Raw genomic sequence first — 26344 nt, forward strand, 5'->3', positions numbered from 1 at the left:
AGGAAACGGAGAATAAATAAGCGCATAAAACTGCTTGCCTGGGTGTGGTGAGGGGGGGTTCAAGTGCCACCGCCCGCCCGCTGAACTTATTTCCGAGGAGAGTGCAGCTTCGAACCGAACGTGGGCTCTCAAGAGGACTTCCCACTGTTGCTCGTTGGACACACGGTGGAGCAAATCGGTGTCAAGTGCTTCTGGTTCCGTGGGCCGCGGATTCTACGAGAGGCGGCTGTCAAACCGGCGACTGTCAACGGCATTTTTCCCGATAGGTTTGACCGGGAGTTTGGGTGGTTGTGAGACGACAAGGCTGACAGTTGGGTTCCGGAAGTGATCGATTCGGAGCTGATTTGAATTTGGTTAGACTTCTCCAACTTCTACGTCCTACGGTTACGAGCTTGGTTTTAGAGACATTGACTTTCAGACTGGCCGACAAAAAATGCTTTGGAATTCGTTGATTTGTTTGGAAAAGACACAATGTTGACAAATGCCAAACGAAATTGTGCGGTTTGTTTTGACAGGCGAGTTTTAGTACAAGCTTGCTGAAGGGTACTCAAAGTTGGGTTGGAGTTGAAATTGAGTGGTGATCTGTCAAGCATGTTTACATTGCCTGCACGATAGTCAAATTAAACTCAAATATGGGTTAAATTTTCGCCATTTTGCTGCATGGAATCAAAAATGGCTTAAAATGCGATTTCAGAGCTAATTCAGCACGAAACAATAATCGCAATCCAATGTTCCAACCCGGCGACATGCAATTTATCCAACATTCCCCATAGATTCCCATTTGTGTCATCCTTCGTCGGGAATCTCGGGCGCGTATGTTCGCTGCCCACACAAACAACAGGTTGGCCACACAACTCCAGAATTTGTCCGCGTCATCCTCGACCGATCACCGTGAGAAGCAGCCGCTCGCTCTAAACATTGGGAACAATTTTCCGCTACCTGGGCAAATCGCGTCGAGAGGCGCAAGTGCCCACTTCCAGCCGAGGTTCGCTGTACGTTCCGTGCGAGGGTCCAAGCGGGAGTGCGCGCGCGCGCGCAAATGATGTATTTCATAATGAACCCACATATTATCAGATCACGTACAGTGGGTCTCGGGGAGGCCGAGAAAGGGACTAACGGTGTGCAGCTATGGTCACATCAGCGGAGAGTGGCACAAGTACCTTCTCGGCGTAAAGAACCTCAAGATGACTAAGATGTTTCTCGTCGTAATTCTATCATTTGGCCGGGCGCAGCCTCCGCCGAGAGACCGTCGGGCTACCGGTTGGTGGAGCCTACACACAAAAGCCAAACTCATCGCGGGCGCGCTCAACAGACCCCCTAAATGAGATGAGATAGAAGGGAAGGAGAAAAAACTCTTCCGACTGCTGCCTACTCGGGGATCGGCTCTGGGGACATAATCTAGAAGGAAAATCAAGTGGAAATATTTATGTTCTTTCCTTTGCTCTACGCTTGTTATCGTGCCTGCTAGCATCAAGAAGTCGCGGGCTTGGAATTGTGTCGTGAGATGTGGTCTCTCTGGTCTCTGCACTTGATGAGGCGATCGCGAAGGAGTAGGTACGAGCAAAAAAAGGAGGAACGTCAACTCCAGAGATGCATAAATCCAAACTATCCGTGGGATGTCGTTTGGCTCGCCAAGGAATGTGAGTTTCTAAGCGCAAGAAACACAAGAAGCTGCGCGCATTTCACCACACACACATAGTTTATGGGGACACGAGCGATCACCGCGGAAGAAGCGCGGGAAGCGATCGTTGACATGCTGCAATGATGTTCAATTGATTAATACTAATTATGCTGAACACGTTCGGCTCACGACTGTGCAACTCTCTTCGGACGGACAACCTGGCCTGGTCCGCATTAACTTTTATGGAACTCGGAGCGTATGTGGCAGAGTAGATCAAGCTCAAGCGAGATCTATTACCGATTGCCCGGGAGACAGAGACCGCACGTCGCTAATGAAACTTGTACCACAGATGAGCCCCTTCGAAGAGCCCAAAATACAGTACACGGTGCTGAAATGGGCAATTTCTCAAGCCGGTTTCGGAATTGATTTTTGTTGATGTGTTCTATTTCCACTCGGTTTCGCTTGTTGGGAGCCCCGAAAGGTTGACGGGTTGGCCACGTTACGACCCGCCAATAAATCACCGCGCACTTGATTATCGTCGAAGTCAGAAATCGAAGTTAATCTATCTCACCAGGCTTTCTCTGCGCTCGAATCTGCACAGGATTTATGCCCGCTACTTTCGGGTCGCGCAAGCGCTCATGAGTCCGTATGCATACACGCCACGAGCGCGCAAAAGGAAACAATAAACAAATGATTTACCGGTTTGACCTTTTGGGAGGCGGTTTTGTGGCGAGGCGAGGCGCGCTCGACTGACTTTGGGCGCTCGCAGCAGCAACCACGGGTAATGCAAAAATCGTTAAAACATTGATATCTCGGTGGGCAATTGTGTGTCAGTGAAAATAACCCAACAGCGAACATGTCCGCGTGAGCGTGTAGCTGTCAAAAGTTGTTTGGACTCTACTTGGGTGGAATCAGCTTTGTTCTAAATTTTGACAGTTGGGTACTAAAGCTGCTTGTCGGGCAAAAGTGCTGTCATCGTATGTTTACAATCTTAAAAATTTCTCCAGCAAAGTGATTTTGTGCAAGATCAAATCGAAGATTGACGAAACTGCGAGAATTTTGGCTACCTGAACATATTATGAAAGGATTTGCAGTCATCGGTTGCTGCGCTGCCGGTGCATATATGTGATCTGTCAAATTTCAAGCTCGTCGAACAAAAATGACGACCAAGCAGGCCAGAGGTGCTTCCGCAGCTCTTCGCCACTTGTGACGCTCAAACCAAATCAATTCGCAAACAAAGATCATAAGATTCACCGTTCACTAGCAATCCTGTCGAGAAAGTTCCTAAGGGAAGTCACTTACCTGGCATGCACACGCAGCGAAAGGTGCCCGGGTCGTCCAGGCAGCTGCCCTCGTTCTGGCACGGGTGCGACTCGCACTCGTTGACGTTGGTCTCGCAGCGCGGTCCGGTGAAGCCCTGGGTGCAGTTGCACGCGAACGATCCGGGCGTGTTGACGCAGATGCCGTTGTGTTCGCAGGGGGATCCTGTTCCGGGAGAATGTCATGCGGATTAGATTGGTCGGTTCTTGAGGGGGTTTGGGTCGAACTTACCTTGATCGCACTCGTCAATGTCCTCGGAGCAGTCGATGCCCTTGTAGCCCATTGCGCACGAGCACGTGAACGACCCGTTGATCGGGCTGGTGTCGCAGATGGCGTCCGCATGGCACGGGTTCGAGGTGCAGGCGTCGTCCAGATGGCACAGCAGACCCGTCTTGCCGGGCGTACACCGGCAGTAGAAGCTTCCGACGCCGTCGATGCAGGTCGCCCCGTTGAAACAGGCCGCGTCCACGCAGTCGTCGATGTTGTTGCTGCAGTCCGGCCCGTTCCAGCCGTTGACGCAGATGCAATTGTAGCCGCCGTGGGTGTTGGTACAGGTGGCCCCGTTCTTGCAGATCGTCGGCTGCTGCACGCATTCGTCCACGTCCGTTTCGCAGTACTCGCCGGTAAAGCTCGGCGAGCACTTGCAGTGATACGCGTTGACCCCGTCGACACAGGTGCCACCGTTTTGGCACATATTGCCCGGGCAGTCGTCAATGTTCTCCTCGCAGTTTTTGCCTTGGAAACCTGCGAAAATGAATGAAACGAAACGAAAAAAAAAAAGGAAATTAAAACGGTTGTCGCATGCAGGTCGGCAATAAACACCTGTTGGTATCAGTGGTCGGTAATCGGGACACGATCATGTCACTTTACCGAGGATCGCCCAGGCCATGGGGTTAATCCTTCGGTAGCGCCCTCGGATCATCATCGGACATTGTTCCAATTGACCCTTGGTCCGCGCGGGCAAACCACGCCAGGGTGACTAATGCAACATAATTGTTCCTCCCTCTCCCTCTTTCTCCCGCATCGATCCCGTACGCGTCTCCTTGATCGCATTACAACGTACGGACCCTTCGACGTCGGACTGGTTTTTATAGCCCGAAGGGCTCTTTTCTCTCCCAGTCCTTTTGTGCTGGGTCTTCTCTTTGTGATCACATCGTCCACACACACAGAGTGTGCGCGCATAAAAAGTGATCGAGTCGTCGTCTTGTGGTTGTTGTTTTTGCGATCTCCCCGCTCGCCAACCCCCGCTCCGCCAGCAATCTCTCAAAATTCTCCACTCTGGTTCGGCGAACCGTACGAATATGTATGCGCGCTGCTCCGTTGTACACTTTCCCACGGTTTCATATCTGTTTATAGAGGAAGTCTCCTTTGCGCGAGCTCTCCCTCTCTCGCTCTCTCCAGCGCGATCATAGCGCTCTCTCTCTCTCGCTCGCTCGAGGTTCAGCTGGAGACTGGTGGCATGCCACGCCAAAAGCCCAGTCCAACTCGGGCTGGTCACACCAACACCAACGCGCCGCAAGATCATTGAGAATCTCTCGTACACGTGCGGCGCGATCACCAACACCAGCGGACCCAGCACGTGTGGGAATGATTTTGTTTACATCGCAACACGCGTGTGTCCAGCCGCTGTATTGGTGCGATCGCGATCGTGCAGTGGTTTTTTGGTTCTTTCTTTTCGTTCGTCGTTTTTTGTTGCGAGGATCGGAAACCCGAGAGGGAAGGAATGTCTCGCGTTTAATCTGTCAGAGGGAAAATTTTAGAAATTACCCCGAAATGGTTAATTTGTTGGCGGAATGTGCACGCCGAATCTGGGGAATTCTTGTACTCCCGGACGGCCGGAATGTGACGTTTCCCGGGGGCGATCCTTGTCTGTGAAGGATCACTCGATCCTCTCGGTTGGGTGTAGTACGCGATCGAGCCCGTTCTTGTCACTGCTTATCATGCGAGTTCCGTAACCGCGTTCGGGCAGCAGCTTTACGACCGGCTGTATACGACGCACGCATGTGAAGCAATTCAACTTTCTAGCGTTGACACTAGTTGGGAACTATCCCACTATACAGTCAATAAAACTGTGCGTCCACAATGGGGCGGCGCGACGTGAGTCCATTCCACATTAATTAAAATGCAGTCCAAACTCCAATTTAAGAGCGCTCTATCGCGTAGCAGCGCTCGATAGAATTTTTAATGTGATTTGAGGTAATTTTTGTTCGTTGATTGCCTCGCTTCTTCTTCGGGGTCGGGTTTCGCGCGCCATTCATCCATATCTATGCGCAATCCGTTGGCCATTCATTCATGCCGCGGGTGCTGCTGCTGGTGTGATGTGATCCCTTTTATAGTCGAGCCATACACACGCGCAAAGTGCTGATGATGACCAGGTATCGCGCGTCTTCGTGAGTTTTGTGATACGGGCACTTGCAACCGATCGCACAGGTCGTGAGATGCGTGCCAACGAGCAGAAGCGATGTAGGGATGATCACCGACATAGGGTGAAGTCGGCCCGACACAGAACTGTCAAACGCTTTGTTTTGGTAGGTGGCGCACTGCACGCTCGTGCAAGGTCACCCACGTCGTGAGTTTAATCTACGCTTTTGCTGCATGGGATTAACCAAAGTTTGACAGTTGGAACAACCCTAGCGCCGCTTGGCGGCGGTAGGCAATAATGAGTGTAATTTACCCAAACCTGAAGCACAACAAAAAAGGAGCTTCGATGCGGTAACCTGCGCGTGTGCAGCCAGATCTTCCCATCTACGTAAGTTCGTGGCTAACATCGTGTCGGGAGATTTGCTGGCACTGATCGGCGCCGCCACAAAACGCAGTTCGTGATCCTCGGGATGATTCATCGACGCATCGATTTCATGAATGGATCGATTGTGTGTGTGTTACGCCGAGTCCGGGACATCTTCGCGGTGCGAAATTGGTTTACGAGATCATGTAACTGCGACCCCAAACCGAGCAGTTCCCGGAGAAAAGCAGCGAACAAGTCGTTACCGTAATTTATGTACGAAAAAAGCGGCGGTCGACACCAGAGAGTTCGACTCGCTGGTCATAAACGGTTGACGGCCGCCGAGAAACAGCCAATATTGCGCAAACGAGTGCAAGAGTGTCCAAAATAAGAACACTACAACGCTCGGGTCAACCAGGTACCGGAGACCTGCTGCAGCTCAGAGTGTCGGATTTTACGGTTGTTTTGAGCACAGCTCCGCGCCGAAACTTGTTTCCCGCCGCTCGGTGGTTTGCGCTGGGAAGGCCGCAAAGGAACGTCCGAAAATTACTTTTGAATCTTAATAAAATTAAAATAACTGCAACCGTACTTATCTATATGGCTCGCTCGTTCCATCTTTCTCTCTTTTCTTTGTCTGACTGTCTGTTCGGTCTCTTTGCTGAGCTGCAAGCTAAACCTTTTTCGGCAAAAAGCCTGCGAAGAGGAGGCGAAATCTTGCCTGGAACACTACATTGTATGAGTAGAACCACTGTTTGTTTACAAACTGACGTAGGCCCTTTGAAATGAACTGTCAAAATTTCACTCATACCAACACTTTCAATTGTGGTTTTCAACATTATTCAGATTTTGTCAAAATCGAGCTTACCCATTAATGAGTAAGTAAGACAAATGTCAAAATTGGGATAATTTGACATAGAGTTTGTCAAGGAGCGGCCGTGGCTTACTGGTCACGGTGTTCGCTTTGTAAGCGAATGGTCCTGGGTTCGATTCCCATCTGCTCCCAACGAGAAAGTATAGGAAATATAAATCTTGAAACTCTGAACATGAACGAAAAATCAAAGTCGCTCGAGTCTTCGATCCGTCCTTTGGATTGTAAAATGCTAACCACTATGCCTTCGCGACTGGATACTATCAACTATATACGCGCTGGGTCCTTGTCCATTTGACAAGGGTTCGAAGTTCTAAATAACGTTTGAATCCGATTGGTCACGTTCTTCAGGGCTTGTCGATGCTGAAGTATCGCGCTCGGCTAGCCAGCGTATGGGTCAGAAGCTCGGCAGAGCTAACACCTTCAATGCCTATGCGAGTTATTTGCATGTATAGAATGTAGGTCTAAAATACATGGAAACAACTCAATTTGTAACGACCGTGGTCTCACACACACATTTGACATAGAGTTTGTCAAAACTGGAGTAATTTTTTGACAGTTCTCCCCTTTCGCTTCTTTTCCTTCTTACAAGTTCACCACTTTCAGGGATTTTCCCTCCGTCATGGAGACGGATGGTGCCCTTCGTGAGTGGCCACATCGGCAGCGAAGTACCGACGTCGCCGTCTTAAGTACGTGCAAAGTGATCTCCGAGTTTGCCGAAATTGCGCGCGCTAAAAGTAAGACGAGATTAAATTCCTTGCCGACCAGAGGCGGCAGCAGCTCGGGGTCCAGGGCATGAGAAATTTTCGGGGCCATTACCTCACTTCACAAGTGGTAACCGGTTTCCACGCGCACACCAGCTTTTGAGGACGATCAACAATTGACGGCCTGTGTGTGTGTCAATTGGAGAACGGAATTGTGTGATGGCGCGAAACGCGCCTGCGCATGACCTTTATCGGGCACTTTTGGGGACGACGAAATCACCGATCACGATCATTACGACGATTTCGATTGAACAGGGCGTCGGGAAATCGCCATAACTGTTTGCCTTTTGGGAGGGACCTTTCTCCGGTGCTGGGGTTGGAATGACAGCGCGTGAAGGTATTTTATTTCGGGAATAATGGTTCGGTATGCGGTTTCGAGAATGTAACAGATGGTACTTTTCTTCGGGTGTAACCTGTTGTTTACCTACTGATAACGCAACTTTGTGTACTCACAGCACTAAAATTATTCAGATTGCCGCAAAATTTAATCCAGTAAGTGATCCAGCATGCTCAAAATCACTAGGTTTTCGTCAAACCCAACCTACTCAGAAATGAGTAAATGGGGATTCTGTCAGATTTGAGTGAATTTAATTCATAATTCTCCGAAAACTGAGTAAAATTCATCAAGATCAAAGTGAAGTTCACTCAAATCTAACAGATGCCTCATTTACTCATTTCTTAGTAGGTTCGATTTTACGAAAACTGAGTGATTTTGAACGTGAGTGTACTCAGAAAATAAGTTTAGCCATGTCAACCCAGTCACGAAATATTCTAGCAGTTCTGTCAGAATCCTGCTAGAACGGTGGAACATTTCTGCTAGAATGCTCTAAGAATATCCAGCTCTCTAAGAATTCTGCTAGAATTCTGCTAGAACGTCGTGACTGGGAAACGTCAGATCGCACTGACAGTGACGAAATTATTGCGCCTTCTCAGATAGATCTGACGTGCAGCCTCAAAAATGAGTAGCTGTCAATGGGATAGATGCTGTGTCGGCGCATCGATGTGATCTGTCATTTTGTGACCTGTGTTGACATTAAGGCTTGTTGGTTGATTCATTCGTTGTTCGTGAATAAATTTGAAACACTTCAATAATAATTATTATTGTTGTTTACAATGCAAGACAGCAAACGTCAATTTTTGAATTTGACGTCTTCCGCAAAGGTCCTCGCAAATCAGCGGTTAAAATTTTGAAACGGAAAGCAAAGAATGAGGAGATTTCTAGTTTCTTCCACAAGAATCCAATGCCATTCACAACACCGGACAAAATCCTTCCTGACAATCGGCACAACGTTGTCCGCGGTTATTTTCGCAACCGCAACATCGTAATCGCGAAATCACTGCGCCAACTCCGCGTTCATTGTCCACACTACACGCCAGAGGTGAAGGAGGCGGTAGAGTTGGACCGAAGAACCGCACCTTTAACATCCCAAAAGCGCTCGGCTCTGCCCGTAAGCGATGGATTGCTTGCTGGCTTGCCTGCCCAGGCGAACTCTGGTCGGAGTTGGAGTTTGTTTTTTTTTTCGGTTCGGCTCTGGGATTTGGATCGCAGAATGGCCCCGGGTAATCACGGTCGCGCAATATTTCGTTATTGTTATTATTCTTGCGCGGTGCGGTCCCTTCCAACCTTTTGGTTGGGCAAAGGTTTTCCGATATGGAAACACGCGCCCGGAGGCGCAAGATAAATGAATGATTATTGTGTGCCGAGTCCGATCGTCCAGCAGGGCTGTGTGATCGCTGCCTGGAGTCCGGACGCCACATCCATCAACCGCTCGAGGAGGAGGAGGAGGGTGGAGTAGCCGTTTTTCTATATCTCCTTGGACATCGCATCACGCCAGGTGACCTGATTTAGATTCCGACGACCGCATGAAGGCACGTGTGGGCGAAGGAGGTCGATCTGACGCGCGGAGAGAGTACCGGTGAAGAAGCAGGAAGATAAACCCAATAATTAATGACCCTTTCGCCACGTCGTCGTCGTCGTTGAGCTGGATCTTGTCGGCGGCGCGGATTGATGGACACCGCCCCCAAACAGGCCGCGGATCGACCCCGGATGAAGGGGGTGACCACTTTCTTGAGAGTTCCACGGCGGCTTGACACAAATAAGCTAAGACAAAGAATGCGATAGAGAGAGAGAAGAGAGATCGCGAGCAAATGTGGAGGTACTTTATTAATTATGGAGCTCTCCAGCGATGGGAAATGACCACAGGGGAATCATGTCTCGAACGTTTCTTGAGAACTGTGCACAGGGGAAAATTCTGAACGCATGTGATCGTTATGAGCCAATTTGAGCGCGATCTTGCGAAGAAGCAGTTTTCAAAGCAAATCGGTGGAAAATTATCACACACAGGAGGACGATCACGCTGAGGGACCCCACATACTTTGGCAGAGCCGCATGTTCCCTGCTGCAACTGAACTTGTCCTGCGGCAGAGTCGTGCCGGTCGAGGTTCCGGGAACTTCCAGATTCCGCGAGTTGCACGTCACGTCCCCCGAGAGAGAATCGTCCCGAGTCCCGGAAAATTGATTCTCTCACCAGGCCCCGTGTGATCCATGGGACCTCGCCGGTGATGGACATCCCGCGTCCAATATTTCACAGTGAATAATAACGATCATTATCCGGGGCCGCACATCGGATGATTGTTTCTGCTCGATCCACATAGATCAGAATGAAAAACGGGTCGCGCAGATCTTCGCTGATTGCTGGTTCCAGTCAGTCATCATAATTTCAAGACGAACTTTTCCCATGGAATTTGAATATATCTCTATCCGCGGAAACGCGCGCACCCTAACTGATTTGCTCACCTTCCCGCGGGAACCTGCCCGGAACAGGGCACGTTTAGTCATGGGAAAAGCACGCGATTTCTTTCTTGGGAAGATCTCTTGATTCCGGAAGAACGGTCTGACAGTGACATCTTTGTCGACTATTCTGTCAACAGTGACGTTCTAGCAGGATTCTAGCAGAATTCTTACAGAGCATTCTAGCAGAAATGCTCCACCGTTCTAGCAGGATTCTGGCAGAACCAGTTCTGCTAGAATATTTCGTCACTGAGATGTAGATCTATATGAATGGCATCTTTGCGCTCCGCTTTGTTTACGTTCTGGCGTCAGCTGTCAAACGAGCTGTGTGTTACACTCTAAAATGTGTTCAGTCAAACAAAGGGTAAAAATTACTTTAAGTTCTTCACTAGTTCAAACTGAACAAATTGCGACGGGTTTGCCAAATTTGAGATCTTTCAGATTCAGAATTGAAATGATTTTAATTTAAACTCTATCAACGGTTCTGAAGTTAAGATATTGAAGTTCCCGAGGATCAACAAAGCCCTAAAAGTTGCTTTCCAGGTATTTTTGCTTGAAGAGCCTAGCGGAACTTTCCTAAAATGGACGAGATAGCACAAGTTGATCGACACTTACCGGGTGGACACTTGCACTCGTAGTTGAACTTGGTCGACTGCTTGCAGGTTCCGCCGTTTTGGCACGGCGACGGCGCGCACGGAATGTAGGGCGATTCGCAGTTCTTGCCAGTGTATCCGGCATCACACATGCATCTGTAAAAAAGAGAAAAAGTAAATCGTAAGTAGGTGATTAGAATGCCGCCCCAAACGTCATCCTATACGGTTGCAGATTTGGCGCGAAACGACCACGCATTTGAAGGTTTCCCCTGGTCGGGCGCACGACCTGTCAGCGGAGGTGTCGCCACATTCGAGATGTTATCGCGTCTCAGCGCAGAGCAACGCAACGCGATTTCAAATGTCAACCCCCGGGCTTCGGCTCGATATCCAGTTCCAGGGAGGTTTTGCATATCGATTACAAATTCGGTCCAAAATGACCCTAATTGGTTCCACCCGCGGGGCTACCGGGGACCGATAGTGATCTGATTTCTGGACGTCTCGGAGCCAGCAGAGCCCCCACGTATTTACTGTGTTATTGGGTCACAACAAATTCGCTTCTTCCGCGCGCGACTCCACAAAATATTTTTAAACGGTATCTTTCGGACAGGTCATCGACGCACTCTCTGCTACAGGTCCGAGCCTCCCGAAAGAAACGGTCAAGAGAGCTAAACGTTACCTCTAATCGCCCAAACACTAACGACATCATTAGCGTAGTTTACTGAATATAATTTACATTCCTAAATAGTTCTTCCTATATACGGCGGCGGGCAAGCCGTGGACGACAACGGGTGCGTCGTTGATCTGCGTGGACCTAGGTTAGTCCACTCGGCGACGTGTATGGAGCAAAATAAAAAAAGCAAAACACAAGAAGCAGCATAAAAAAGAGGTTCGCCGATTCGACGAAGTGTGGTGCGAAAAGAGAGGGCCCCGAAAAAGCAGGGACCGGATCACAATCATCACTTTCGACATCATCATTTGGCCGGTTGGATAAAATTACACATTTTTACCGGTTTTCCGTGAGACTGCACTAAATTGAACCGAACCGAGAGCGATTCATGCTGGCCGGAGGATAGACGACGGTACGACGCGGTGTGACATGTGTGATGAGTCTCGGGTTACCGGTTTGTTGATCGGGAATCTTTTTTGGGTGATCGCTTTTTATAATCGAATTCCTTCTTTTTCAGTGTTAAATTACACGGAGATTTAACGATTCGCTTCTTTCCAAGCCCATGCAGCAAAAGCATGCTAAACCTAACACTAATCAGTTTGCCTTAAGCGTGTTTTGACAGCTCGCTGCAAATCAAAACGAACCGAACAGAAGCTGTACACGCACGTTCAAAATCACTCAATTTTCGTCAAAACCGAACCTACTTAGAAATGAATAAATGTGACATCTGTCAGTTATGAGTAAATTTCACTCAGATCTGGGTGAATTCCACCTAGTTTTTATAGAATTCTGAGTGAAATTGACTCAAATCTGACATATACTCCATTTACTCATTTCTGTGTAGGTTCGGTTTTGACAAAAACTGAGTGATTTTGAACGTACGTGTACTAAAACCTTTTGCTGCAAGGGCTTCAAGTCTCGCTGCACAAATAAACAAACTATCGTCGCCGCAGGGAAGGAAACGGAACAAATCTGGGGTTTGCCATGTTGTGCCACCCAGCGGGACGGCAGCGCGCTCACATTTTATCATCTATTATCAGCGTTTAGCGCATCGTCGTCGCAGCGAAGAAATGGCCTCCACGCCACGCCAATTCTAAGAAGAAGCCGCCGGGGCGAAACACGCGAAAGACCCAGCGACGACAGGGCGTAGAATGTCGATTTGGGCGGAGATAAAAATATCAATTTGACATAAAAATATATAATTATTCATCTATTATTGTTTCTCCAGGCGGCGTTGCCGTTGCTCTATCCGGTTTTGGATCGTTTTTTTAAGGCTCGAACCCAGATACAAACGGAAAGGGTAGCTGTCCCTGTTTTGTCATAATTTTTGTTTACTCTAATATGAGTAGATTTGGTCAACTATCAGCGCGTTGCATGCTAAACATGAAAGTGCCTAATTTTGAGTCTGATCAACATTTTTGCTGCAAGGGTGCCAATTTTGAGCTCAACATAGATCCATCAACCGTACCTTCAACCCAGGAGATTGTAACACGAACCCGACTCGAAGACAAAGGAAAGGAAGGAGATTACGAAACTTGTGATAAGCATTTCTTTTCCTCCCTTGTTGTGGGGCGAAGCTGGTCGCACGGGTTGCGGAGAAACGATCCCATGCAGCAGAAAAAACATATTGAACTTAAATTTGGGTAGAACCGCATGCTAGCGTGCACCGCTCGCCAGCAATGTAAACAAACGCTTTGACAGCTCGACGTCGAGCGATTTCTAGCCAATGTCGGCCACACGGTTGACCCCAAAATGAGGTTTTTTTCTCGTCTTCCAGAGAGGGAGTGTTTTCCTCTTTTATGACACAAGCTTCGATGGGTTCGACGAAAGCGACGCCGGAGGAAGCGATTAAATTCACGTTATTGATTTTGGAGTTTGGTAAAAAGTGGTGGAGAGATAGAGGACCCTCTGATCTGTCATGGTCTTGGCAACCTGTTAAGTTGGAGAGTCGAGCAGGGAGATTTCAGCAGAAATGATTAATTTTATGACCCGCTGCTTTGGATGGATTACGCGCTTTATTTGTTCGACGAATTTCAAAGTCGAAGATTTGTAAACGGCACTTTTTTCTAAGATCTAGCGCAAATCGATAAAACCTTCGAGGTGAGGGCTGTATTCCACGCGTACAACCTGATTATTTACACGTCGGAACTCTCGGGATATGAACGGGGCGGCTCACCCACCCAAGAAAATCCGTCGTAAAAGCGACGTTCAGCGCAAGTTACGGCAGCTCTAACCGGTTTGACCAGCTCGAGGACGCGCGATAGAGCTGCCAGCAAATTAGTCTTGAAAATAATAATTATCGGCTATTAATATCGTTTCGTATGCAAAACGCCCAACTGTTCCGCGGGTTGGATCTAGGTGAGGATCGCTGGCACTTTGTTATCACCCACCAGCGTCCAGGTTCCTCCTCATTAGGGCTCTGACCTGGTTGAGGATGCCGCGAGGCTCGATCAAGGAGGAAAGACTTTCCAAGTTGTCGGAGTGACACTGCAGCCCACGATCAATCACCGCACGATGATCGCTACAAGTTGGAGAGATTTTATCACAGCGTCCGACACTGAGTAATCACGCGCTGCTGCCAGAGAGAGAGGTGCAAATTTGTTGCACCGATTTGCTCGGACCATTTTAGGTGTAACCACGTCGCGGATCCCGGAAAGGAAACGAAATGGGCTTGTTGAAGCCCCGCAGACGAAGAATGCACATGAAGGCGGTGTGGTTATACCTTAAAATCTCGAATCAATCATCCGTGGTTCAGTTTTCACCATGCATAGGCAGGCAGGGGTAGATGGGGAGCCCAGCGATAGCAGGCGATCTTCCTGTTGACGAGCTTTCATCTGACAGGGCGCGCAAAGTGTAGCAAGCGATGATTACTAATTGCGGCTGTCACATGGTTTAGGTCGTACGGATATTACGGGGCTACCGTGTAGAGAGATGTGTGGCGGAATTGGAAATTGTCCGTAGCAGCGGGGTTGGTTTCGTAAGACCCTTTATACCGACTGCAGTAGTTCATATCTCTATGATCAAGAGAAGGAGTTGAGATCCAAGAGTCTACAGTTATTACAAACAAGATTCGAGGTCATCCAACACCATTTATAAGTTAATACCTGAGTATCAACAGGTTTAATGATCAATGGGTAGATAGATTTAAATCATATCCTCATAGCTTCATGAAGTGAGATTGAATATCTATGTCTCCTTAGAATGCACTATTCATCTACAAATGAGTCCATTTAAGCTCAATCCAACTCAACAGTGAATAATTACTGCGTTGAGCTGTTCTAGACTTGCTGTCATGCAGATTCCCCCTAATCACTGCACTATTCATGAGCCAATGAAGCCGTTCAATCAATTCCGGACAACTGCTCAATCCCGACACCCTGGTAAACCGTTCGCGGCATTCCATTACTCACGACCACTTCTCGCGCGTAATCGAAACCAATCGAAGTGGTTTTGCACGTGCACGTTCAAAGTGCGGCCAAGTCGTTAGAATTTGAATAATTATTCCAATGAATCTTGTACCGCGACTTGCGAGAAACAGAGTGAGTCTGACGACAATTAATCGCTGTAATGTTTCTTGTGGCGTGTGTTTAGGGTAAATGTACCCATTTTCAACCCATTTGTGTACCAATAATTCCAGCTAAAATCAGGATTTTTCTGGTAATTTGTACCCAGGGGGTAGCGACGAAGCCGCCATCTTGGAAGTTCAGATAACAAACACTCAGAATCAGTATTATTCATATTACTTGGGTAACACGAAGTGTGTTATCCTGGTTAAACTCAAAAGTCCCATGCAAATGTGTAAAACCAAACTGAAAAATGTGTAATGCCGATTCACATTGTACGGGCGCACTGTTTGATCGACCAAAAGAAAAAAGCAAAAAAGGTAAACAGAAAAATCACTTTTTTCGATATGAATTTTCAGCCAATCTTGGGATGGAATCTCCAAGGATATGATAGAGTTTGCCATCAGCAACACAATTCACTTGTTTTTTCGAGTATTTATCGTTTAAATTGCGGGAAATTTGAAAATCAAAAACCCAAACAATGATTTGTTATGGGCTACCATTTGACAGCTAGTGCTTTTGTTGTGGGCTCTCATTTGACAACCGTGCTAATGTCGACTGTTGTCAGTTTGCTTTGGTCGGAATAGGGTTGCCATCCCCCCGTTTGTACCCGATCCTCTACGGTGTGTGTAGATGTACCTATTTTCAACCCATTTGCGTACAAAGTTTTTAGTACTTCGATTTCAAATTTGAGATTAAAAAAACAGGTGGATGTATTTTGGGTCTAACGGCTTGTTACTAGCATCCATCCATGTTAAGGCACGCAAACATAAATAAATTTTTGAGTACTAATTATTTCACAAACCACGTACTAAAAGTGTTGCATTTTTGGCTGACACTTATGTCAATTTGATTGTACTAATTTTGTAAACAAAATTAGACTTCCCGATTTTTAGCAGAGACAGCAATTTTGGTGGTATTTTGGTAAATTTTGGACCAACAATGGGAAAAGGGCTCATAACCATTTTGAAAGCTCGAATGACATTGCAAATTAACAAGTTTTAGCCATCTTTTTCACAAAATTGTAGAATGGCTTTTAGGTCGATTTTTCGTATTAGGCCCAAAATACATAAAAAAACAAAACGACATTGTTTCATAAATTTTAAGTATTTTGCTATCTAATCAATAAAAAGACTCGTAAAGTTTTGGTCAAACTGTTTTTGAGTAAAACCCAAATTATGTTCATTGCGTAACAAACCCAAAATAGGCACATCTATCCTTTAACTTTTTTAGCGGTCCAGCGTGATACCGATAGCACTGCTTCGAACCGAACCTCCTCTCTTTCCTTTTTTTCGTATGAAACTTGAAAGAGTGTATTCTTCATCTTGGGTTGAGAGCTCGCGGGAGGAGGAACTATGTTTTATTGCACTTTGTTACATATTTTATGAAAATATTTTTATTGCTCGCCGCGCGCGCTCATGTTCCGCAATTCTGGAGGCAGAGTCGCCGGTAGTGTGGTTCAACCAAACTTGAGTGATTTGAGTTCGGTTAGTACTTTTTAGTACAGGAGTGTAAGCTTCTTCAAAAAACGCTTCTTTTCGTGTCAGAGTGTAGACTTTTGAGGTGGTAAACAAACAGCTGTCACTTTGAAATAAACTCTCAGTTTCAAAACATTGTCAAATGTCGAGCCGTTTTCAGTTGATGTCGGTTCTGCAAACGAAAAATCTCGAAATTTTCTTAAGTGGTGATTCAACAAACATGACACAGTAGCTTTGACAGATCAACTCCGATCGCTTTGCGATCTTCAACAAAATTGTTCTCTTGGTAAAAACCTCTGCTTATGATTTAAAATGAGTTGACTTCTTGTACTAAAATCCCTTCAAACTTCAGTTGGACCACCCTAGTCACCGGGAGATCCCGGCTGAACCAATTCGGTTCAGCGAGGCGCCATAAATCATATCTCCAGCTGGGAAAATGTACCTTCTTCATAACTATAAAACATGGCGATTTTTGCGCGCGGCATTTCTCGCCAAAGCGCTGAACTTTAACGATTCCCCGAAGAAAGTTCGAGGTTTAGGACAAATTACGCCACACGTCACCACGTGGCGAAATGTCAGCGCGCGCGATTGATTTGGCCGTTGGGAGTCAGGTGCGACAACGAACTTTCGCTCTTTCCTGAGGGGAAGGTAAAATTCCTGCAGCACGAATTTCGATTGAAATCGAATTGCTACACCTCGCAAGGGAGATGTCAAGCAAATCAAGACACGAACCCCAACCGGGCCCGCGATTCTGGTGTTGCGGGAGACCTGACAGCTTCGACACAAACGAAAACTTGTCAACTAATTCATGTGACATCGCGCTTCCGAGATAGGAAAATGTTATCACGTTTCGCCGAACAAACCAGGTCCAAGATCTGCCGGGCAGAAAACGGAGCGCGCGAAAGAAAAACATGGAAAGCGACCAGTTTCCTTCTAGGGCTCTCGCTCTCTTCTCGCGGACATTCCCGCCGAGTCCCAACGAGCAGAGTGTACGAACGAAAAAAGCCTTTATCATTAGTACTTGGACTTCCATATTTGAAGCAGCAGCGCGCGCACGGGAATTGAAATGTGCGCGCAGCCAATACGTCTCTGCAGTTTGCGCACTTGAGCCGCGCGGTTGATACACGCAGAAAAATGTTTTGTAGAATCAGCCTGTACGAGGTTTGATTCAACAAAATATTTTGTTGAATATAATCAACAAAATTATTGCACTGAATCAACTCTCGCATTTTGTTGTTTCAAATCGGGATCTTTTGTTGTTTCAAAGCTATTTTTTTGTTGGATCTACCCTCATTTTTGTTGATCAATATTTGACAGAAAGTGTGTTCAAATCAGATTTTTGTTGAATCAAAGTAACGTTTTTGTTGAAACAAGGCTGACATTTTTTTTCAAAATAAGACCTGAAATTTATTTGATTCACAAAAACATTGAATTGAAATTAAAATGCTCATTATGGTTGGAACATTGCAATTTATTTTATTTATTAAAAAAAGAAAAAAATCACTCTGCACCTTCAAACGTTAAAGCACGACCTCGAGCACGATCGGTTCGTGTGCAGTTTGGCTGAACCGCATCTGATGCCAATGCTGTCGTCACCCCGCAGAAATCAACGACAAACTGTATCCGCGGGTTGAATGGGTCGTGTGGCTAATGGCGGTCAACATATTGAGGCTGTTTTCCACAGAGGTCTAAAAGAGTAAAAATGGGCGTTTAGAAACGAGGTAATTTTAGATAGAATGCCGAAGTTCTTACCAAGCAAATTACGCTGAGAGTTTGGACCGGATTTGACAATTATCCGCCGCGGGAGTAACAGGCGGTGTAATTTCTGGCTCCTGCTGCATCCGTTTCTCACCACGAATTCCACGGATAAATTTATTGAATATTGCGAAATTCCGCTGACGCTTAGCGAACAGCCCTTGGATGGGTAGATTGCGTGAACGGAACAGACGCAAAACCCGGAAAAACAGACATTTAAGCGAGACTAAGACTGAACCGCACCGTTGACGAATTAACAAAAAAAATGTTTGACAGATGGTGGGCACGTGTTAAGCCAAATTGATTCAATGCCGTTTTTAGGTATACCTATAGAATCAACGCAATAATTTTGTTGTTATTTCATAAGTGTTTGACAAAATACATCGAGTCAATTCAACGCAAAATTTTGGGTTGTTTCAATTGGTTTTGAGCGTTATTTCAACAAAAAATCGTAAAATTAAAACAACAAAAAATATTGTTGATTCAAACAGGCCTGATTTTTTTGCGTGTAAGGGGGGCCCGCGTGCGAAAGCATCGCGCGATGACCGTTTTGGGAGCAGCACAGAAGCTGATGCTGCGACAGAATTAATAATTCTAATTTAGGAAACTTGTTTGCCTCTCGGTATTTTTGCTGCGCCGCGAACGATCTGCTCGATCTTCGCGTGCAGAATCCAGTTCGGGAACGGGGTTCGGGAGACTTCTTGGGGCTGCACCGTGGCGGGCAGATAAAATCGTAGAATACGTAATGTCTTGGCGCTGCGGTAGCGCGGTCTGGGTAGAACGAGCGGAAAGTGACCAACGTGTCAGGATCTGATGTGTAAATACTGAAATTTCGCACAAATTTAGCATTACTTGTATTTTAATAATAAACATTTTATCGCCATCGTTTCCGTCATACATTTTTACACTAAAATCACCAAAAACTGCGAGGTAAAGTGATCTGAACGCAAGTTACAGCGACTTTAGTACAACAACTTCCCATTTTCCCAGAGAAATGTAAAAATTTCGCATTTTCAATCAATACTTATACCTTAAAAATTAAAATTTTATCACCATCGTGTCCGCCACATAATTCTACACTAAAATCACCAAAAACCTCAAAGTAAAATGATCCGAACCCACGTTACAGCGACTTTAGTACACCAAAACTTTCCCGCGGGAGCCCCGCTCGTCACGGTGCAGCCCAAATACAGCGCGAGATGCTTATTTAAATCCGATTCGATTTGGATCATTACGTCGCACAGATCGCCACCGCCGTCGGTTCGCGTATGCAAATGCAGAGCCAAAGTCGTGAAAGCGACCAGGCAGTCGGGCAAATTTGCATCCCAGGCGCTGTTTGAACGGATTAGCTCCGCCGTGTGCATCCGCGCGGTGGACATCTCGGTGGTTCAAAATTCAATAGCTTCAAGATTTGCTCTTCTAGGAGCGATCGCTAACAAGCTAGAGCGCGCGCAAACAAAACGTTCAGCGGGTTCAGCGTTTATGGTCATATTATTATTACACTTTTAGGTTGATTTGATGATGGCCAAAAATGGCCACCCAGACCGAGCGGGCCGGCGCAGGTTGATGAAATCGTACAGTTTGTACTGCTCGCTAATTGTGGAAAGCAAATTGCGATGCAATGTTGACCTGCTTGTGTGAAAGCCGGACAGTTGAAGAACCTCGGATGTTTTAAACTCAAATTTGGAGTAAAATTTGGTGAAGCGTAACAATTTTACAAATATTTTCCTTCAAGTTGGTTCAACTTCCAGCGGAACGTTGACACTCAATGACCTGAATTTTGGGGCACATTTAAGGGTTTACAAATACGCAGTTCGTTTACATTTACCCAAATTTGCGTCGTCAAGTCTCTAAATATTTTGATTAAAAGTTTATCAAGCAATACGCACGGCCTTTCTGCGTTGGGTGGCAAATTTTGGTCAGTCCAAATTTGCAATGCACGCCAAGTTGAATACCTTGTCGAGGTCGCACTCTGCTGGCGAAATTGTCAAGCGGATCCTGGAAGATATCTAGGGGGATGGCAACCCTGTTGCAACCAAAACAAACTGACAACACTCGTCATAAGCACGGTTGTCTAATGAAAGCCCACAACAAAAGCAACGAAACGAAACTATTGGCACTACGCCCCCCGGGGCATGGCCTTCCTCTAACGTGGGATTTCTGCTCCAGCGCCTCTGACGAGACAGGAGAAACCGGGACCGACGTTTTACTTCACCATCCGATAGAAGCTCAGTGGATAAGGCGGGAATCGAACCCGCGTCTCATAGCATCATCGGGATCGGCAGCCGAAGCCGCTACCCCTACGCCACGAGACCCACAAACAAAAGCACTAACTGTCAAATGGTAGCCCTTTACAAATCAATATTTTGATTTGTGATATTCAAGTTTTTCGTATTTTGAACGGCGCATTCATGAAAAAATCACTTGAATTGTGTTGCTGATGACAATATCTATCGTATTCTTGGATATTCAATCCCAATATTGGCTGAATATTGATATCGAAAAAAGTGATTTTTCTGTTTACCTTTTATTGTTTTTTATTTGGTCGATCAAACAGTGCCTCCGTACACTAAGAATCGACATCACACATTTTTCAGTTTGCGTTTACACATTTGTAGGGGATTTTTGAGTTCAACCAGGTAACACACTTTGTGTTACAACAAAAATTATACATATTTTTGTTGTAACACGATTCTCACTGTTTGTTTTCTGAACTTCCAAGATGGCGGTTTCTTTGATAACCCTGAAGATGTCAGAGGTGTCTAATACTTTCTAGGCCCAGTGAAAAAATAATTTAACCCAACAATAACGAACTTCTCGTCACAGTGTCCTGATGCAAACAATGATCGAGCTCGAGCTGTCACAGCCCTGCGAAATATGTTGGCTGACATCAAGGTATGTAGATTAGTAAGGTAAGGCGGGTTTTCCAGCTGTCAAAATAGTTTGCACGAAACCCGGATTTTATATGGAGATTCCCAGAAATGTGAAAATTTTTTCTTTGGCATACCAAACTGAACCGAAATACGCTTTTAAAACAAAAATATTTATTCAATGAAATAAATTGAACTAAGCGCGTTTTTTGATTCTGTTTAGAATGTTTAACAATCCTACAGAAAAAAAATCCTACGAAATTTGCCCGGAAAATGGTAAAATTATCACACACAGAAAAAAAATGGATGGTAATATTCATCAGGAAATGGTGACAGATTTTGTGGCAAAATAAATGATAAATTTTACCCCAGAAAATGATGAATTTTCATCAGTTTTTGATGAATATTCATCAGGTTCACATTTTTACACATTTTTTATGTAATATTACACAAATAAAGAGGTAATGTTCAACCTACCAAATTTTCAACATTCCAAAATTAAACTTTTTTTTTCTGTGCATTTCTGAAAATCTCCATATAAAATCCGGATTTCGTGCTAACTATTTTGACAGCTGGGAAATCCCGCCTTACCTTGTCTAATCTACATACCTTGGGCTGACATATCAAGCGGTCAGTCAAAACCAGGAAGGTGCTGTGTCCTATCCCTCGCCTAGACCAGACCAAAATCAAATGATGAAGCTGTCAGACCAAATCTGTCAGACCAAGACTGTCAGACCAAAGAGCAAAAAGTAAACAATCTTGGCCATCGACTTAGGTGCACACAAATCAAGAAAAGAAAAATTGAAAAAGAATTTTATTTTTTCAATTCAATGACTGGTTTTGGACTGCAAAATTGAATGTACGTCAGTAAACCGACAATTAAATAAGCAGTTAAAAGCCTTATTCTTCAACTTTAATTTTTGATCGCGTTTTCGGTTTACACCTGAACAATCTTAAAATTATTTATACGCATTTGTGATTCCTCTCTTTCCATCATCCTTGGTCAAAACAGAAGGTATTCCCCAAAACTGAGTAAACTTGCAAAAATCAAAGCTACACCATTATCCAAAATCACTCAATTTCTGCCAAAATCAAACCTACTCAAAAATGAGGTTAGAGGCAATACGGCAAAATTGGGTGAATTTCAATCAGTTTTCGATAATTTCTTAGTGAAAATCACACAAATCTTACGTGAGGTCTCCAAACTCCTACGAAAGTTGTCAACATCTGAAAAATAAGTTATTTTGAATGAAAAAATCAAATTCGGCTAAATGACCGCTACGACAGAAGACTACAACGCCGGCAACGCGCAAGCTATGGCACACGCGAAAAAGTGCTGATTTGAAGTCAGGAAGCAAACTCGGCAAAATCGCGTTCGTCGCTTAAATTTGGTCAACGAAACGTTCGTTGGCCGGTCAACTGTGGAACCTCAAGCATTTTCGGCAGCGTGTTTACAGAAATCGACCGAAATGACCGATTTGTATATCAACAGTTGGCCTTCGCTGGCTCAACTCTCACGATTCGAGGGAGCAAAATCCAATAAGCCCCCGGTCCCCCCCTTCATCAAATCTATCGTTTATGACATTATATGTGCAGCTTTTTTTTCCAAACAAATCTGGTGAAATAGATCCGCGAGACCGCTTCAAGAGTTGAGTGCTCGTTTGGACCCACTCCCGATATTGGAATAAATTTTATTCATTTATTATACATGATTAGAGGAACGTTTCCGCACACCTCGCTAATAAGCAGCCCCAGCTGTCCAGCCCCGACAAGGGTGCGACCATTCTCCGGCGCGGATTTATGGCAGACCATTTGTCTCCAAAGCGCGCGATAGAGTGCGCCCTTGCGGGGGGAATCCACCTAGCAGTGCGGCGCGCAGCTCATGGGAAAAACATAATTTCGAAAAGTTTCATTAGCGGGTGATGACGCAAAAAAAAACTGCTGATCCGGCAGCTTTGAGTGACCAACCGACGACTAACCTGGTCAGTTCCCGGTATCTGTCGGGGTTCAATAAACCTAAACTTTTGCTATTCCTGGAAGGCTAAGGGGCGTGAGCTGGTCGTTTTTTGTTGTTTGTTGTTCGCTTTATTGGAGTATAAAATTGATAAATGTTTTGATTTGACTGTGGCACTTTTGGCTCTCACCGAGTTGTCCAGCCTCGGGATGCAGACTCATGCACTTCGTGCCGAGGCAAAACGCGGAATTGCAATTCAATAGGTGCACTTGGGAGAGTAGCGGTTTTTGCCCAGGCTTTCGCCCGTTGCAGAGATGATTGATGAACTGCTGCGGGAAGCGAAAATTAAACTTGGTGGGGCGTATTTGGACTAGACTGCCCAAATTGATTGTCGACATTAGGCGTAGACTTTCGTAAGATCGCGTCAGTTTCAAGTGTTGCCAGGGAAATAGCCTGAACGTTCCCGATTTTGGAACCATCGGAATATGGTAACAGAACACAATGATTAAAAAAATTGGACTGGGATAACCAGTCTGATACAGATTATATTTTTCCATAACTTCATAGCCGGCTTAGGGATATTAAATTAATCAATCCCAATTAAAAACACGAAATCACATTAAGCTAATCGCGCAAATGGAGGCAATAATGCTTTCTAGTCAAAAATTTGCCAAATGGCTGGGAATTTGTTTGCATCAGAATTGCTATCCCTTTCTAGCAAGAGTTTATGTCAGGCGACTTCTAGCTGTTTTAACTAACCGCCCGATATGCCAGCCAACATTTTTCGCAGGGCTGTGACAACTCACGCTCGATCGGGGAGAAGGCAACCCTATTCCAACCAAAGCAAACTGACAACAGCCGACATTAGAGCTCACAAAAAAAGCAATAGCTGTCAAATGGTAGCCCATAACAATTCATTGTTTGGGTTTTTGATTTTCAAATTTCCCGCAATTCAAACGATAAATACCTGAAAAAACACGTGAATTGTGTTGCTGATGGCAAAATCTATTATATCCTTGGAGATTTCATCCCAATATTGGCTGAAAATTCATATCGAAAAAAGTGTTTTTTCTGTTTACCTTTTTTGCTTTTTGCCTTCCTCACCTCACTGAGGCAAGGCTATAAAATCACTCAAAAATTGAACTTTTTAAATAAGCCTCCCAGATATACCTTTACGTATACATATCGACTCAGAATCAAATTCTGAGCAAATGTCTGTGCGTGTGGATGGACGTAGAATTTTTTTCTCACTCACTTTTCTCGGAACTGGCTCGACCGATTTTGTCCGGATCTATGTTTTTGAATTTGCCTTCAGGTTCTTTAAGTCTTTTTTAAATTTCATCCGGCTTGGTGCAGTACTTTAAAAGATATGTTCGAAAAACTGTTTTGGTTGATACTAAAAAGGGTCATTATTTACATAATTTGAAAGCTCCGGCGGATAGCTGTCGGAACTTTACGCTCAGTGCACGCACACAAACACTGCAGTGCTTTCAAATGGTTCATTAAATTTATCATACCTAGATGGCAGCACTCAGATGTATAGTGTCTCTACTAAGTAAGCGTTAGCCAAAGCTTTCGTAGTGTGTGGTTGCAAGGCTTTTAGGAGGAAGGCAGCAACCACCTTCCGGTGGATTAAGTAACGTTTTTTTTTCTTTTGGTCGATCAAACAGTGCGCCCGTACACTGTGAATCGGCATTACATATTTTTCAGTTTGGTTTTACACATTTGCATGGGACTTTTGAGTTTAACCAAGATAACACACTTCGTGTTACCAAAGTAATAAGAATAATACTGATTTACAGTGTTTGTAATCTGAACTTCCAAGGTGGCGGCTTCTACGCTACCCCCTGCGCTCGATCATTGCATCAGGACACTGCGACGAAAAGTTCGTCATTTTTAGGTTAAATTATATTTTTCACTGGGTCTAGAAAGCCTTATACAAAATTTCACAATAAAACATTTTCTTTTGTGAATTTGTTCATTTCGCCCAAATTTACCATTTTTCTATTTTTGTATCAACTACAATTAGTGCATAATACTAAATCAATGTAATCTATCTTAATGAAAGTTGTCTGTCCTTCCCGATAACCACATTTAAAAACGGCTAATCGTGTAGGGGAGATGGGGGTAAGACGGCCACCCTAAGGGATAAGTCACATAAAATAACACTACAGATTATTTTGATCTCAAATCAGGTACATATTGTTCTACTAAAAGTCCATTATAGAAATTACATAAATTAGGTGGCATAAAAACCAATTTTCAAAAATTTTCAGCAATTCAAAAAAATAATTGAAATCGTATATATATTAAATACGCGGGGTAAGCTATAAATTAACATGTTAACTTTGCTTAATCCACCCAAACACCTACATGATTGGTTGAACAGGCTTCTCTGAACATCATGACTATTTTGGTTGAAAAAAAAAACAAGTTTCAAATGTGAAGAAAAATGTTGTTCAACTAATTTTTATTTTGGCTATGTGTATTTCATATTATTGCGACCACATTTCATGAAAAACTTTGATTTTTTACACGAACATATACTCAATTTAATGCAAATCAACAAGTTTATGTATTTCGATTAGAATTAGTAAATCAAAATTATGTAAACAATATTAAATTAGTGACTTTTATTAAAAGTTTGAAAGGATTTCATACTATTCAATGAATTTTGCTATATCACAGTAAGGAATATTGTCGAACCAACAGTTTGATTAAAAATTGATAGTTTTATCGAATATATGTCAAATATGTCTTAAATAACAGTCAAAAATCCTTAAAAAAGTAACCTTTATCAAATCAAATTTACAAATTACGGGTGGCCGTCTTACCCCCGTGGAGGTGGCCATCTTGCCCCTAAATTACTTTTTTTATAAAACTTTTTTTGCAAATAGCTTATCGCATTTTTTAAACTTTTTCGAGAGGCATAATAATTTTGGGAAAACTTCAATTTACCATTAAAAAAATATTCAAAGAAAGGATTACACATTGTTACCTAACAAAAGTGCTTAAGTTGTAAATCATAAAAAGTACATCCAGTTCCAAGTTGAAAAAAATGTGTTTATTTTGAGCTATTTTTATACTATTTCAAACAATAGGTTTAGCAAAGATGACTCCATATGCATTATTTAGCACGAGGAACAGTATTGCTAAACATTTAGTAATCTTCATTAGTAGTAAAACAGTGAGGTGGCCTTCTTACCCCGCCTGGCCGTCTTACCCCAAGCTCCCCTAATATCTCTTGTATAGCGTAATTGGAGTTAAATGAGTCCTAAACGGCTTTTGCATTGAAAGTTGATTTTTTTAACCCATTTTTTTTCATTTTCAAAGAAGTTTAGAGCATTCATCCATATTACAAAGCGATGTTTCAAGTAA

General features: G+C 44.6%; 1 protein-coding gene across 3 annotated transcripts in view; it reads right to left on the reverse strand.

Moving 5' to 3' along the window:
• Nucleotides 1-26344, reverse strand: part of LOC6037960 (neurogenic locus Notch protein) — a 106647-nt gene that overhangs the window by 16989 nt on the left and 63314 nt on the right. For 2 of the 3 annotated variants that reach the window (XM_038248548.1, XM_038248549.1), the window contains exons 5-7: nucleotides 10702-10835; nucleotides 3173-3685; nucleotides 2924-3106 (exon numbers count right to left, since the gene is read on the reverse strand). In XM_038248548.1, coding sequence (XP_038104476.1) covers nucleotides 2924-3106; nucleotides 3173-3685; nucleotides 10702-10835 — 830 coding nt within the window. Of the gene's footprint in view, nucleotides 1-2923; nucleotides 3107-3172; nucleotides 3686-3763; nucleotides 3894-10701; nucleotides 10836-26344 lie in introns of those variants that run through there. The other variant, XM_038248550.1, reaches the window with a different exon arrangement.

This window comes from Culex quinquefasciatus, chromosome 1 (assembly GCF_015732765.1).
Source record: "Culex quinquefasciatus strain JHB chromosome 1, VPISU_Cqui_1.0_pri_paternal, whole genome shotgun sequence".
Lineage (NCBI taxonomy): Eukaryota > Metazoa > Arthropoda > Insecta > Diptera > Culicidae > Culex > Culex quinquefasciatus.